Source organism: Silurus meridionalis, chromosome 11, assembly GCF_014805685.1.
Source record: "Silurus meridionalis isolate SWU-2019-XX chromosome 11, ASM1480568v1, whole genome shotgun sequence".
Taxonomy (NCBI): Eukaryota; Metazoa; Chordata; class Actinopteri; order Siluriformes; family Siluridae; genus Silurus; species Silurus meridionalis.
In genome coordinates this window covers 1,462,525-1,479,372 of record NC_060894.1, presented here as the reverse complement: position 1 = coordinate 1,479,372, position 16,848 = coordinate 1,462,525, and the positions used below count along the sequence as shown (strand labels likewise).

General features: G+C 39.8%; 1 protein-coding gene across 2 annotated transcripts in view; it reads left to right on the top strand.

Annotated features, from left to right (window-relative positions):
- lrrtm4l1 (leucine rich repeat transmembrane neuronal 4 like 1) overlaps nt 1-16,848 on the top strand; it is a 45,116-nt gene that overhangs the window by 15,840 nt on the left and 12,428 nt on the right. The window contains exon 2 of one of the 2 annotated variants that reach the window (XR_006927280.1): nt 2,836-4,537. Coding sequence is in view for 1 of the 2 variants with exons in the window: in XM_046860396.1 (XP_046716352.1) it covers nt 2,836-4,466 (1,631 nt within the window). In the remaining variant the exon portion in view is untranslated. The remainder of the gene's footprint in view (nt 1-2,835; nt 4,538-16,848) is intronic. The other variant, XM_046860396.1, reaches the window with a different exon arrangement.

Here is a 16,848-nt window from a genome sequence, read left to right as displayed (position 1 = left end):
CAAAGAGAAAATCACTGCAGTGGTGTTGGAGGAATCTAGTGTAAGGACAACTTCCTCCTCCGAGGTTTATTTAGTGTTTCAGAATCAAAAGTTTGCTCCGCATCATTTGCTCCGTTATTTTATACTGTGTTTTACAATATACGGTTGTATATAATAGTTGCTGTTCTAATAACCTCCACTCTTCTGGGAAGATGTTCTGCTAGATTTTGGAGTGCGCTTGTGGAAATTTGTGATCGACTGTTTTATCGGTTCATCTATTTTTCCGACTTCCGGTCTGCTGTCATTACAAGAGCGCCCTCTAGAGGTGAATCACTAACCACGTGCTATTTGTTTTTACACGAGAGACTGCGTGCTTCACGGAGAGCGCTATATAATATTTATTTATACATTTTATCATTTTTTATGATATCCTTTAGTCATTAATCATATAATTATACTTATTTCATTTCCGTTCTCAAATTTCAATGATTCAGTACTGATTTTTGTGGTTTTTTTATTTGTTATATTAAAGTTCAGAACTTTTACATGGAGTGTTTTTTTTTTTTTATCTAGGATCCATTAAAAAAACTATTGGTTGTTATAAAACTATTATATCATCATCAGTAAAACTTGAAGTCAGACACAAGGGTATTAAAAGTAAAGTCAGTTAGAGATGTAGGTGAGAAGGTGAGGAGGCCTGAGGTGCAGTCAGTGTTCACATTCATCCCAAAGGTGTTCAGTAGGAGTGGAGCTCTATAGCAGGAGATCTTCCACCCAACCCATGTACAGCAGATCTTCATGAGCTGGCTTTGAGCACAAGGGCATCCTCATGCTGGAAACAAAAGTAAAAAAGTAAAAGCATTTTTGCATTAGTGTTAAAAGTGAAAAAATAAAAAATCACTTTGCTTTTCTTTTCACTCCAGTTCCACTCGAGGACGATGCACTGACCTTTACATTTATCACCTGATGAGTGTGAAAATTATATTGTAAATTTCCAACAGCGTTAATGTGAATAATCCAAACCAGTCTCTCTCTCTCTCTCTCTCTCTCTCTCTCTCTCTCTCTCTCTCTCTCTCTCTCTTTCACTATTTCACTCTATAATATTGGCAGATAAACTCATTCCAGGTCACGTCCTGATTCTTTTGGTTGTTTTTCAGAATTCAGCTCCCGCTAGTTCTGCCAGGTTTTTCAGCAATTCATTGCATGCTTCATATCACTTTTACTCCACTAAAGATTTTGCCTATTTTTTTAACGCCTCTGGTTTTAGACATTGTGATATTTATACTCTTTACACAGCATTGTGTCTTAATTATAAGATAAGACCATCACCTGGGTTTCTTGTTCATGATTCATAATTCATGAAGGATGTAGGTCAAAAGGTTTGCTCTCAGGAATGAATGCGGTGATATTATCTGTAGATGTATGCTATTATCCCTGATCTCATTGAGCTTCCCCTTGAGTTGAATGCGTACTGAATGCCAAGACCAAAATAAATAATGTGATTTAAAGCTTGCGTATTCTCCATGTGTGGTATTGGGCGTAGTGTACACGTGCTCCGGTACTGCAGGTGGTGCTGTTGTGTTCAAGAAACTGAAAACAAGATAAAAACAAGATAAAATTATGAACACAAACGGCTCAGTAATCACAACAAAACTGGTCTAATAGTTCAGACTTGTTCACTTTCACAGTGCATTCTTTCACTGCATGATACAGTCTAATAAAATGCATTTAGTACGATCACAAAATTCAAGATATGGAGGCAGAAAATGTGTACATTTATATAAGTTTATATAGTTAATCAATATCACATTTTTTTCTCTAAAAATCAATTTTCAAAATATTTTTTACAATTTATAATATATTATATTTATATTGCATGATTATTATTATTATTATTATTATTATTATTATTATTATTATTATTATTATTATTAATATTATAAAATTCTGATTTAATTTGCTTGGGAACAGCCAAAATGTCTTGAAATGTAAGAATTTGACTCCAAAGATGATGCATATGCTTAGAAAAAATGTCTTTATAAAGGTAAAAAATAAAAAAAATTTAAACTTTAGAGATAATTAACCTGTCTCTGCTGTAAACTGGCCACCACACAGAATATGAAGAATATCAAAACTTTTAGGAGTCAGCTGTCCACAGTACTCCTCAAGGTGCCAGCACAATAACACACTCAGCAAAATGTTGTTAAATTATCGTCATCGATAAAATCCCAAAAATTATAGAGATACCTTTTATTTGTCACTAAAGCACACCCCTAGTGGCTACAAAAGCTCACAAGTCTGTAGCGCTGCAAGCCGGCATGCTCTTCGTGGTACTGTAGCTAGTGATCAGTAAACTAAGCAAGAGGCAATAATTGTCTACTTCTGTATGGAACTGGAACTGGGTGTTACTATGGTTACAGGTGTTTATAAACAGCGTATTCATTGTGAACCCTAATTCAACCGACCACAAAATACCTGGATGGTTAACACTCCGACATTGAACTACCAGGCAATCACGATCCAGTCACGATCCACTTTCTAATTCTTGTGTTTTTTTCTCCACTTTTGGATGTAAGTGAACACTGACGAATCCGGTATGCTCTTTTTCAAACATTTATTACAAAAAAAAAAAGGTCACCCGTCTGACAGCATTTCAAAGTTTCAAAGTTTCTTTATTTTGTATATTGCTTTTATTAATAAATTCAAGCCATACCCTTTAATCTTGTGGTAGCGTCTGGTACTCTTTCAAGGTTTATCTTTGCCAGGGTTTGTCATTACCTCTGGCAGCTGAGGTGCAGTATTAGCAATTTAAAATTTTTCTAATATAGGCTAAAATTATTATTTTTTTCTCCACAGGTCTGTGGGTGTGTGCCAAGAGATTAGCTTGCCTCCTCTCTCTCCTTGCCTCGTTCCTCCTGCTTCTCTGCTCTGGGGAGAAAACCTGTCCCTACAGCTGCCGTTGTGAGGGGAAAATCGTCCATTGTGACTCAGCATCTTTCATCGATGTGCCAGAGAACATTTCAGTAACTTGCCAGGGTTTGTCTCTGCGAAACAATGACTTGCACACAATGCTCCCGTACCAGTTTGCCCATTTGAACCAGCTCCTCTGGTTGTACCTGGACCACAATCAGATCTCGTTCGTGGACAGCCGTGCTTTCCAAGGCGTACGACGGCTAAAGGAGTTGGTCTTAAGCACGAACAGGATCTCACAACTGCACAATGCTACGTTCCATGGTGTGCCAAACCTTCGCAGCCTGGACCTGTCCTATAACAAACTCCAGGAATTGCAGCCAGGTCAGTTTCACGGTCTACGGAAGCTACAAAATCTGCATCTACGCTCCAACGGGTTAACGACAATCCCTGTGCGGGCTTTTATAGAGTGCAGAAGCTTGGAGTTTCTGGATCTGGGGTACAATCGACTTCGCGTCCTCACTCGTACCACGTTCTTGGGTTTGTCTCGGCTGATGGAACTGCACCTGGAGCACAACCAGTTCTCTCGGATCAATTTTTTTCTTTTTCCACGCCTTTCAAACCTCCGAGGGTTGTACCTCCAGTGGAATCGTATCCGAGCAGTGAACCAAGGCCTCCCCTGGATGTGGTATACCCTACAGAAGCTGGACCTGTCTGGCAATGAGATCCAGAGCCTGGACCCTGTGGTTTTTCAATGCCTACCAAATCTTCAGGTTCTTAACTTGGAGTCTAACAAGCTGGCTAATGTGTCTCATGAGACGGTGGCGTCCTGGATTTCTCTCTCAACAATCAGCCTCGCAGGGAATGTCTGGGATTGTGGGCCGGGCATTTGTCCTCTCGTCGCCTGGTTAAAGAATTTTCATGGAACTAAAGACACAAGTATCATTTGCAGCAGTCCGAAACATCTTCAAGGGGAAAAGGTTATGGAGGCTACAAAAAATTATATTGATTGTGATGATTTTGAGCTCATCCCCCAAACACCATTTCCTCACCACAACTGGGAGTCAAGTATGGAAACCTCCCCTGAGCCGATCCTGCCTATGACAACTCCTGAACTACCCCTGCCTCCATCCACCTCTGAACCACCCATCCCACCAATGTTGGCTCAACCTCTCCCTTATCCTACAATCCCTGAAACTAACCCCAGAGACACCCGTCTGAATACACCACGACCCTCGAACAGCCTGCTGGTGACACCCTCTCCGGAACAAGAAGACTTATCCTTCCATAAGATTGTGGTTGGTGGTGTGGCACTTTTCTTCACAACATCACTTATCCTGACGGTGATATACGTCTCCTGCAGACGATATCCAGGAGCCACGAGGCTGTTGCAGCAGCGCTCAGTGGTTGGACGGAAGCGACGGAAAAAGAGTCCTGAGCCAGAACAGAACCTGAGCTCCCAACTGCAGGAATATTACATGAGCTACAACCCTGCTGCCACACCGGAAGCCATGGATGTACTGGCCAATGGGACTGGTACTTGCACATGTACCATATCCGGCTCCAGGGAATGTGAGGTATGACACTGTCAAGGGCAACCTAAAAACAAATCAAATCAAAGCAAATGAAACGGCTCTGGACAGCAGAGGTAAACTTCTTTATTGTGTCCGCCGTTCCTACTCACGGAAGCATCTGGATAAGCACCCTTGACTCCTTTTAGTCATATTTATTCCCTTTATTCCCTTTTGCACCTTTAAAGCCGGCTTTACCCTGTACGATCTCCAGCTTGATTTTACTTTCGCAGGCAAAAAATAGCTCATCCTGGATCCTGGAGGAATTTTCGGGGGTTAAGTTGAGATTTCTGGTCTTAGATTGTAAAGGCCGATTTTTACCTTGTGGCTGATAGACTGATGATCTGACAGCTTCAGAATTCTTTAAGTAAAATTTCTGAGCATGCATTAGAGCGGTTAATATCGATAAAATAACAAAAAATCTATTTTATTTCAAATTTTTCCAAACCGTCTCTAAGCTTCTGATGTAATATTAAAATTTCGTAATTTTTTTTGTTTTGTTTTTAACTTAAAAATGCAAATAAATTAAAAATGACCATGTTATAGAATTTTTTTTAGGTGGGGATTTTGACTTTTGGAAATTGGGCACACTGGGAAATTGTTACCTACTTAATATCGTAGGTCCACCATCAGCGGATCTTTATGATGTATGTCGACACGGAGAACTCATTGTAAACTGAACGTATTGTAAATGATGTCATCATACAGAAGTACTTATCTTCCAAGAGCGTTGAAAATGCACAGAGTAAACCCGGCTCGCGTTCACCAATCGTACAACGTAGCATTTTCCAATTACTGAAAATTAGGAGTCAATGGTTACTTAACCCGAACCGATCCGATCGCAGCAAAGCTTCACTCACTGTTTTTTTTGCACTTCATTATTTTCTTCTGTTTGCTCCGCCGCAACATTTCCGATCGGCTACGCAGGATTTATTTCAGAAAAAAAACAGAGCTATGAAATCCGGAGGCGCTACAGTATGAAACATTTTTTTAGCCCCGGCAGTAACGAGCCCCGTATTAAATACAGTCAAATTAAAGCTTTCCATCTGCATTTCACGGAAGACTTGACGGTCACGCGTCTCGATGTTGAACTGATTTTTGCTTGTTGAATTACTATGAAACAGATGTGGAATGATTCATTTTCAGCAAAAGGCCCAGAAGGCTCTCAAGATATAGATATAGATCTGCAAGGCCTGTTAGCGAGAACGGAAAATGCTTTTCTCCTGCCTAACTCTGATTAGTTGTATTTAAAGGACAAGATGGACTTTTTGACGCTTTTTAAATTCATTTTTACTTCGTTCCGTAGAGCCACGTGATCCATATTTAATAGTGGAAACGTAAATGGAGAGATTAAAGGGCATTTAATGTGGGTTTGTTGAAGAGAGTGTCTGGTTTTAGGGGTCCAAAGACATCATGGTATTAATCGACCAGTTAAAGGCACATGAATCTAAAGGGAAAATATTTATCAGGATTTAAACATTTTTTGCATCAAACCTTTCATTTTATTAAATGTTAACAAAAAGATCAAATGTTTTGACAAAAGTATGTGGACACTTTTTTGTGCTTTTGATTCCACATTTAGTCCCAATTTGCAGTTACCGTATAATAATCTCCAATCTTCTGGGAAGATGTTTAGCCACAAGGGTGTTAGTAAAGTCAGGCAGTGATGTAGATGAGAAGGTGAGGAGGCCTGTGGGGCCTGGGGGGGTGGGTGGGGGTGCTGTGGGCTGCACAGTCAGGGTTCACATTCATCCCAAAGGTGTTCAATAGGGTTAGAGCTTTATAGCAGGAGATCTTCCAGTCTAACTAATTGAAAACAGATCTTCATGGAGCTATGCTTTGTGCCCAGGGACAATGGAAAAGGTTTGGGTCTCCTAGTTTAAGTAAAGGAAAATGTAATAGTAGTGCGTCCGTATTGTGTATGTGTGTTGAATGATGTTGATGGAGATCATTCTGATTGTTGGGATAAGTCATCTCAACACCACACTGGACTTGAGGCTGAGGCTGGGTCACAGCAGGAGAGCTGTCAATCAAATATGAATTCTGCTCAATTATAATATTAAGCCACACCCCTCCACCAGTTCAAGTACTGCTTAAAGTGAATCAAGGTGATGTTCAAGATATTAATGTACCATATAAACTTACAAAGGCTCAAAAGCAGGAGTGTGAATAAACATGATAAGTGATCGAGAGAGAGGCGATGAGAAGAGACGGTACTCTGAGCTAAAAGTAAAAATCACTATAATCAAATTTTTTTTTTTTCACAACTAATCATAAACCATGACTAACCATAAAACTACACAAAATCTCACAACATGGCTCATCGTCCTGCTGCCAGAAAGCAAGTCTGTTTACGCCAGCTATCTCAGTAATTACTACATCACTAATAATAATAATAATAATAATAATGAAAAATGTAATGCACATGTAGACTTGCATTTTGATCTCTGAAAACTCATTCGAACTCTGATTTCTTTCAGCGTGGAGATTTGAGACCTGTTTTTATTTGCGCCGGAGAACAGCTTGCGCATTTTTAGGCATGAAATGTGTGTAATAAAGCACATGAACGCCAGGAGAAACAAAAACAGTGAAATAAAAGCAGATAAATGCAGTAGATGTCAGGGTTGGGTAATGAGGATGACCGGGTCGCATTAATGGCCTAATGGATGAATAATTGATGCTTTCATCTGTTTTATGATTTGGAAAAAAAATAAATAAAACAGAAGCAGATTTCTACTGCATGTTCCATTTTCTAACCCAAGTTTATGAAAAAAATAATATCTAATATAAATACATATTAATTCCTAGCTATGCCGCCAAATTATAGTCCTCCATGCTGCATGACTAATGCCTTTGGATAGCTTTGTCACCTTATGTATCTAATCCAGCGAGATCGACCATGTGCTTACAGGCAATATATCGCTTCAGATATAATTACTTCAACCATATGGACATACATATTTAAATAAAAACGCCAGGACCGGATGGCTGATGAGGCAGAGCCTGTAATACCTTCTGTAAATTAAATAAAAGCTGCAAGGAGAGAAATCCCATTACCTGAGGAAATCTGTGACGAGCAGCCTTATATATATATATATATATATATATATATATATATATATATATATATATATATATATATATATATGATAAATTTCATGAAATTACACCTTGTTGCTTTATTTTTTCGGCGCTAAAGGAGTTTTTAATAATAGACGAACAAGCGTCTGTTATGGTTAGGATGATGAAAGCGGCGTGTAGCCGGACCTGGGTCTGGGTTTTTCATTTCAACTTTGCCGGTGGCAGGAGTCCCTGTGGAGGCTGGTCACACACACATTGAGAGAGCAGGGAGGGATCACGTTGCACTGTAGTGGAAACACACCTAGCCGTGGTATAGTACTAATAAAGGCTTGATGTTGAATAAATTTGGTGCAGGATGTGAGCAACTGTATGTACATATTAACATTTATAACATTAGAACATTTTAAGCTGTGACGTGAACAACACTGATTATCTCTTCATCATGGCACCTGTATGTGAGTTATTAGGCAGCAAGTGAACATTATATCCTCAAGCAGGAAGAATGGGCGAGCATAAGGATTTGTTTGAGTTTGACCAATTGTAATGTCTAGACGTCTGGGTCAGAGCACCTCAAAAACTGCAGCTCTTGTGGGCTGTTCCCAGTCAGAATCTATCAAAAGAGCTCCAAGGAAGGAACAGTGGCGACAGGGTCGTGGGGAACGAGGCTCACTGATGCACGTGGGGAGTGAAGGCTGGTCCGTGTGGTCCGATCCAACAGACGATCCAACAAACGGGCTGTTTTTCATTCTTATTCTCATTTGAAGGTTTTCTTCTCCAGATCGTCTCCAAATTTCTCTTGTGCCTCGAAACATTCATTAGTCAGGAAATGTATGAACTTGGAACTTAATGATATTATGTTTATATAAGTAGCACATTCATTCAAAAGACTGATTTTAACTACACACAAACCAGCTGTGGGTCAGAATGCAGGGTTAGTTATGATACAGAGCAGAAATGGCTACAGGCAGCATGACAGTGTTGGGGTTTGAACACGTCACCAACCAAGAGCCTCATCATTAATCCACCACTGCCCTTTAAAAAGTATATAATAAACATACTAAGTATATTTTAAATATGATAATAGAGATGTGTTGAAATGTCAGCGAACAAACAGTGCAGAAAATGGGCACTTTTGTTTTTCAATTCAGAAAGAAATAGAAAAGAAAATTCTATTTGCGGATTTAATGCACTTCCTGAAAGCATGACTCTGTATTCAGAATCTTTTTTTCCCCCCTTAAATTCATGAACAGCTTTTTTTCGAGTTCGTTTAGAAGGACAGATTTGCTCATCGTAAATTGCAATTTAATTATTTTCTTAATGCTTTTTATTAACTTTTTTTTTTTTTTACAAAACAAAATTGGACAGTAGAAATAAAATTGACAGGACAATTTCAAAGCAATTACTATAATACTTTTGCATTGCCTAATTTTTAGCTACAGTCACAATGTAGGTCAAATGTTTTGGGACGCCTTATTTTTCCGGCCATATCTTTTTTCCCTGATCTGTTCCACCAAATTTGGAGGCACACAATTGTATAGAATGCAGTAGCCTAAGTCGCCCCTGTGTACAAAGCCAGCTTTATGACGATCTGCTTTAAATGAGTTGGAGCGAAGATCTACTGCTATAGAGCTCCAACCTTATTGAACACCTTTGGGGTGAATGCGAACGCTGACTGCACCCCAGGAACCTCCTCACCTTCTCACCTCCAGCAGAACCTGACTTTACAAACGCCCTTGTGGTTGAAATCTCCACAAAATCTTATGGAACATTTTCTAGGAAGAGTGGAGTTAACAGCAAATGGAGACTAAATGTGGAACTCAAAGTTTAAAAAGAAGCACATCTCAATCAAACTTATGCTAAATATAGCGTAAGTGACATGAAAATCTTTTTTGCGTCTATTAAACATCTTTAATAGAGATCGAACTGAATATTGGAAAACTTCTGCATGTTTGTAAACGAGAGCACTTCCGTTCAGCGAGCACTGAGCACCGAGACGAGACTTTCGCAGCTCATCCCATCTTTCGATCATTTTAATGCATCACAACTGATGAGTATGAAAAAAAAATACACTAATTACATCGATTTATTCGTAATTCACTGGATTAACATCTCACATTTAGTCTCCTATGTGGATAAACTCTTCTTCCAAGAGTTTCTTTTTCTTCTCAGCACTGGTTTTCGGCGTTTTAATTATCTTCTGTTTACATGCCACATGAGTTTTTTTTTTCCCGAAGAATATTGCTCAGCTCCAGCACCAATGAATAATTATGACTAATTATGCAAAACTACATGACATAGCTGGGAAAAAGAGTTCATTATTGCCTATCTGTAGTTACTTAGCTGTAACGACTAAAGCAGCACAAACACAGCAGAGGGTGAAAAAAAAACATCAATTTCTCCTAGAAAACAGAATGCTGTTTGAGTTCCTCATGTTTTTGGTTTGTTTGATTTAGCAGCTGATGCTCAGGTAGCTGAGGGCGTAGCATGAAGAGGCAAACGTGTTTCTGGTGATACTCCATGTCTGAATTAATTACGTTTTACACACTTTCTTCCAAAATGTTCAGGATGAAAGATCCGCCGTGCCATTTAGCTTGACTTTGATTTGAGTAGCAACAAAACTAGCATGTGGGTTTCCTATCTTATGCGGCGACGAACCATTTCTTATTATTTATGAAAAAGGACACGCATAAGTGGCCAATTAGCTCCATCAGAGAAACCTGTGCAGACGGCAGAGCTCCTGAGGTGATGTACGTGAAGTAGATGTTCACAGCAGTGCTTCTGTTTGTCCTTGTTTAGCCTAGCAGCCATTTCTCAGCATGAAAAACGGATTTCGTGAGAAGCCGGGCTTGTGGAAATTAAATTAAAACCGTTCTGCACTTTAAACCAAAGGCTACACGGAGTCTGAATTCACAGCAAATATTAAGTAGATTTAAACTTCGACTTACATTTACTTTAAAAGTTTTTTTTTTTTTTCGCACTCATTAATAAAACGTTAACACAACGGTGTATGGCTTCACTGTGGCTCACAACTTTACAATTTATTATTTTTATAGCTCCAGCTTGGTGGTATTTTCCAGTTGTTGAATGAAGTGAGCACAAACGGCTAAACTACCAGTCACGTAATAGAAATTTGCGCTAAATCTGGATATCACGAGGTTCTTACATTCTTTTTTGGGTGGGGTACTAAGGTGGTAGGTGGAATTTGGGCAGGCAGTTATGCTTTTAATGCTGTAAGGGTGAGTGAGTTCTTATGGTAGTAATGTGGTTTCGTTTTGGTGGTATTTACGATTAGGGTGAGTGGCTGTTGTGGTGGTGGGGGGTTGTGGTGTTGTGGGGATTAGGGTTGGTGGTTATGCTAGTGGGTGTTTTTGTGGTGGTAGTAGGGATTATGGTTGGTGGTTATTGTGGTAGGAGGGGTTTTGTGGTGGTAGGTGGGATTAGGATCTGTGGTTATGGTGGTAGGTGGGTTTTGTGGTGGTATGAGGGATTAGGTTTAGTGTTTATGGTGGTGGGAGGGATTATGGTTGGTGGTTATAGTGGTAGGAGGCTTTTGTGGTGGTAGATGAGATTAGAGTTGGCAGTTATGGTTGGTGGTGGTGGTAGGTCGGATTAGGGTTGATGGTTATGGTGTTTATGTGAAGGGGTGTATGTCAAACCTCTCTCTGGCAGATTTGTCCAGTTTCACTCAGAATTTTACATTCGCTCTTTGTTCTAACTTGCTGTCCATGATGAAATCGCAGACGTGGTAGCGCATGTGGTCAGAACAGAAGTTACACCATTAGTCTTAAAACTTTTTGAGGCCAGCTCATATATATATATATATATATATATATATATATATATATATATATATATATATATATATATATATATATAATTGTAGTCTTGATCAGAACCTGCTGTCTGACCTATACTTTTTGTACATCCTAGCACCTTTTATGTGCTTCCCACAGCCTGTCATTGCATGTTAGCCCACACCCGCCCAAAATTACAAGCAATAATTAAAAGACAAGGTAGGACCATTAAATCTTGCATACAATCCCACAAATCTATCTCTAGCATCCCACATAAAACTCAAAGTGAGCTGTAAATAATAGTGGTTGTGCTGACATCTTCAGAATTGCTCAACATATGTCAGCAATGAGATTCTAAAAAAAAAAAAAAAATGACTGTAGAAAAACATCCAGCTGTATTTGTCTGAATTTGACTGAATCTTGGCAAGGGTTCTCCGACAGAAATCTCCTGAAGCTTCACTTCTGACATTTTTAAGAACGTGGGAGTATTTACTTCCTCATAGTCACTTTCTCCAAACAGCGATCTCCCTTTCAAGTGTCACTCAAGCTACACAGAATGAAACATTAATATCTCTTGGAGTGAAGTGAAAGGAAACCGGTTAGCGTAATGTACAGAAAGAAACTTTTTCCACGCATTCACTCCATGTGACAGGTTTCTGTGTTCCAACATCAGCATATCTTTCATCTTCAGTCACTTCATGACTGCAAACTTTTTCCCCAAAGTCTTCAACATGAAATCTGTAAGTCATACAGTATCAGAGACTTCTACTGTTGCATGAATAATAATAAGATTATTTGTTAAGCGAAGGTGGATTATTTCAAATTTTCATGTAGAAGCACCACTAAGATTTAAGAGATGACTATCAGTGGTGGATGAATTACGTACACCAACATTATAACCACCAGCGGTGGACAGTAAGGAAGTAAATGTAATTTGTTACTGTGCTTAAGTAGCTTTTTCACGTATCTGTACTTTACTGAAGTGTTTCCATTTGGGGAAAGTTTTGCTTTAACTACATTACAATGTGAATCTTTTTACTTTTCACTCAGCTACATTTTGCAAAATCAGTCGTTTCTTTTTATTTATTAATGAGGATAAAAATGTAACTGGTCAAACACACAGCAAATCACCAATCAGGATCGAGCACAACTGATCACCAACATACAGTTCAGCATCAGTTCAACATCAAGCAGAACATATAGAGAGGAATAAATGATGAAGAAACTCCAGACTTGAACTCGACACAACACACGTGACCTCATTTCTGAAGTTGTATTTTGTAAAAAGAAGGTTCTGTGCTCATGATAATTGTAATAGACATCAATTGGTGTTTGACTCATTAATATGATCCTATTAATAGTTCAGTGTGCTGAGAGTCACAGAGTCTTTTCACGTAAACTGAGGTGATTGAGTAAAGAATCGTGTGATAAAAATTATAAAAGTAACATTATAGTCATTATAAATCATAGTACTTTTTTTTACATAAGTACATTTGAAGTAAAAATATTTTTGTAAAAGGGAGCACTTTTACTTTCACTGGAGTAATATTTTCCAGAGCGTATCTCTACTCTACCAAGTACATGGTTTATGTTCTTCTTCCACCACTGATTCCACCACATAGTGTCAGGTTATACACATTTCTTATCGACGAGCCTCAATGAAGAGTTAAAAGGTGATTGAAGAAAAACACAGTGCACCCGCTAAACTGTGATTAATCCCAGGATTTAATATTAATCCTGAACAAGGTGCTTGAGATGGGCTTTGCTGTTTTAGAAGATTATTTTGAAATGCCAGATATAAAGCATTGACAGTGCTGGTTTTTGATTTGATGGAATGAGTTGTATTTTGGTGTACGGAGCAAAACCCAGTATACAGAGAGCATGGAGTACGGATGGATAATTATGGTGGTAGGTGGGGTATAGGTAAATAATTATGGTGTTAGGTGGGGTATAGGTGAATAATTATGGTGGTAGGTGGGGTATAGGTGAATAATTATGGTGGTAGGTGGGGTATGGGTGAATAATTATGGTGGTAGGTGGGGTATAGGTGAATAATTATGGTGGTAGGTGGGGTATGGGTGAATAATTATGGTGGTAGGTGGGGTATGGGGGACAATCATGGTAGGTGGGTTTACAGTGGATAATTTTGGTGGTAGATGGGGTTTCAGGTCGATAATTATGGTGGTAGGTGGGGTATGGGGATAATTATGGTGGTAGGTGGGGTAAGAGTGGATAATTATGATGGTAGGTGGTGCACGGGGATAATTATGGTGGTAGGTGGGGCAAGAGTGGATAATTATGGTGGTAGGTTGGGTAAGAGTGGATAATTATGGTGGTAGGTGGTGCACGGGGATAATTATGGTGGTAGGTGGGGTAAGAGTGGATAATTATGGTGGTAGGTGGTGTATGGGGATAATTATGGTGGTAGGTGGGGTAGAGTGGATAATTATGGTGGTAGGTGGTGTGGGGATAATTATGGTGGTAGGTGGGGTAAGAGTGGATAATTATGATGGTAGGTGGTGTGGGGATAATTATGGTGGTAGGTGGGGCAAGAGTGGATAATTATGGTGGTAGGTTGGGTAAGAGTGGATAATTATGGTGGTAGGTGGTGTTCGGGGGATAATTATGGTGGTAGGTGGGGTAAGAGTGGATAATTTTGGTGGTAGGTGGTGTATGGGGATAATTATGGTGGTAGGTGGGGTAAGAGTGGATAATTATGGTGGTAGGTGGTGTATGGGGATAATTATGCTGGTAGGTGGGGTAAGAGTGGATAATTATGATGGTAGGTGGTGTACGGGGGATAATTATGGTGGTAGGTGGGGCAAGAGTGGATAATTATGGTGGTAGGTTGGGTAAGAGTGGATAATTATGGTGGTAGGTGGTGTCACGGGGATAATTATGGTGGTAGGTGGGGTAAGAGTGGATAATTATGGTGGTAGGTGGTGTATGGGGATAATTATGGTGGTAGGTGGGGTAAGTGGATAATTATGGTGGTAGGTGGTGTATGGGGATAATTATGGTGGTAGGTGGGGTAAGAGTGGATAATTATGGTGGTAGGTGGTGTATGGGGGATAATTATGGTGGTAGGTGGGGTAAGAGTGGATAATTATGATGGTAGGTGGTGTCTGGGGATAATTATGGTGGTAGGTGGGGCAAGAGTGGATAATTATGGTGGTAGGTTGGGTAGAGTGGATAATTATGGTGGTAGGTGGTGTTGGGGATAATTATGGTGGTAGGTGGGGTAGAGTGGATAATTATGGTGGTAGGTGGTGTATGGGGATAATTATGGTGGTAGGTGGGGTAAGAGTGGATAATTATGGTGGTAGGTGGTGTATGGGGATAATTATGCTGGTAGGTGGGGTAAGAGTGGATAATTATGATGGTAGGTGGTGTCTGGGGATAATTATGGTGGTAGGTGGGGCAAGAGTGGATAATTATGGTGGTAGGTTGGGTAAGAGTGGATAATTATGGTGGTAGGTGGTGTCGGGGATAATTATGGTGGTAGGTGGGGTAAGAGTGGATAATTATGGTGGTAGGTGGTGTATGGGGATAATTATGGTGGTAGGTGGGGTAAGAGTGGATAATTATGGTGGTAGGTGGTGTATGGGGATAATTATGGTGGTAGGTGGGGTTTCGGGTGGAAAATTATGGTGGTAGGTGGTGTATGGGGAATAATTATGGTGGTAGGTGGGGTTTCGGTGGATAATTATGGTGGTAGGTGGGGTATGGGGGATAATTATAGAGGTAGGTGGGGTTTCGGGTCAATAATTATGGTGGTAGGTGGAGTATAGGTGGATAATTATGATGGTAGGAGTGGATTAATAATAAACCCACCACCATAAGCTGAACAAAGTGTTTGATATGGTGTGAACTGTTTTGAAAAATCAATAAGAAATGCTGGATTCAAAGCATTCGCAGTGCTGAAAGGATTTTTTAAGGAATCAGCTGTATTTTGGTGTACAGAGCAAAACTCAGCATGAGGCCAGTAGAGCTTTTAAATAGAGAGAGAGAGAGAGAGAGAGAGAGAGAGAGAGAGAGAGAGAAATCACGAATGCAGCTACTGTCCTTGAGTCTGTTTATTCGTTGTGACTTTTTTAATGTGACTTTAGATTTTTACCTCTCAGTGAACATCACTTCCAGCCGCCGGTGTGCATTAAGTCACAGTGTTTATTAATCAGTCCCATCCAAAACACATTTTACCTGTTCAAGTCAGAAAACATTTCTATTTACTTGATCCATCTGCCAGTCAAACACGTAGAGTTGTGTTCTCAATGAAGCGCTGAGATCCTTCCTAAGCTTTTCCGAGTCTTGGTGATTTAGGACACGCAGAAAGTTTTTTCCCCTCTATTTCCCAGACACACACATTTTCCCCGTGTTCAGATTAATGTATCGCTCGCATCTTAAACTCTCAGCATTTCGCACGAGGCGTACTGATGAATATTCAGCTTTTATTTCATGTTCTGCGGCTGTTTTAATCGAGATAACGTACTCTCAGCAAGTCGATTTTTAACGCACAGCTCATCAGGGTGAAACAATAAATCGGGAAGTACAAATCGGTGAAAAATGTCGTTTCGTGCACCTCGTCTCTAAGATGGATGTTTCTTTCTTTTTTTTTATTTAAAGAGAAAGGAATAGAGGTGCAATGTGAAGATATTTTTCCTCTTCGCCGTAATCAAGCATGAGCGCCTCGGCTCAGCGGTGCGAACGATATCACGAGTGCTGCAGCAAATTCTGCCCCTAAATGGACTGCTAAGTGCACACACACACACACACACACACACACACACACACACACACACACACACACACAGGAGCAGCCAGAGGGGTTTAATAACCCTGTCCTTGCAGTTTGATTTCCCCTCCAGTGTCTCCTGCACAAGCAGTCTGATTGAGTCGTGTATTAATAGCTGCAGCTGCCACTTCCTTTTCAAATGACGTTGGGAAAAATGGCCGATGTAGTCCCTGAGGGAAAAACAAAGAGAGATAACAGATTTTAAAAAGAGAGATTTTGATTCTAATCTTCTGCTGTGATAGAGACCAGAGAAAGTAAAAAACGAAGCAGGAGGGGGAAAAAAAACCTGAGACCTGAAAAGTGACACGTTTATGTTTAACACAAACCTCAGTGCTTTCTCAGAGCTTTATCGTTCATTTTCAGATAAAAGGACTGACAATTAACGATTTCAAACCCAACCTCTAACATCACGTGCCTGTGAACCGGGGGCCGTGATTCAGGAATGATCCATAGAGTTCGCTCAAAATGCAAAAAAAAATACACTGTAGATTACACTGTAGACAGACAGACAGACAGACAGACAGACAGACAGACAGACAGACAGACAGACAGACAGACAGATAGATAGATAGATAGATAGATAGATAGATAGATAGATAGATACCAATACAATAATGACAATGGGCCTTAATTAGAACCCTGTGGGACACCATGTCGTATCTATGTCAGAAATTTCCCCATTGCATTGTTAGCTCCATGCAAACACACAACACTAATACAT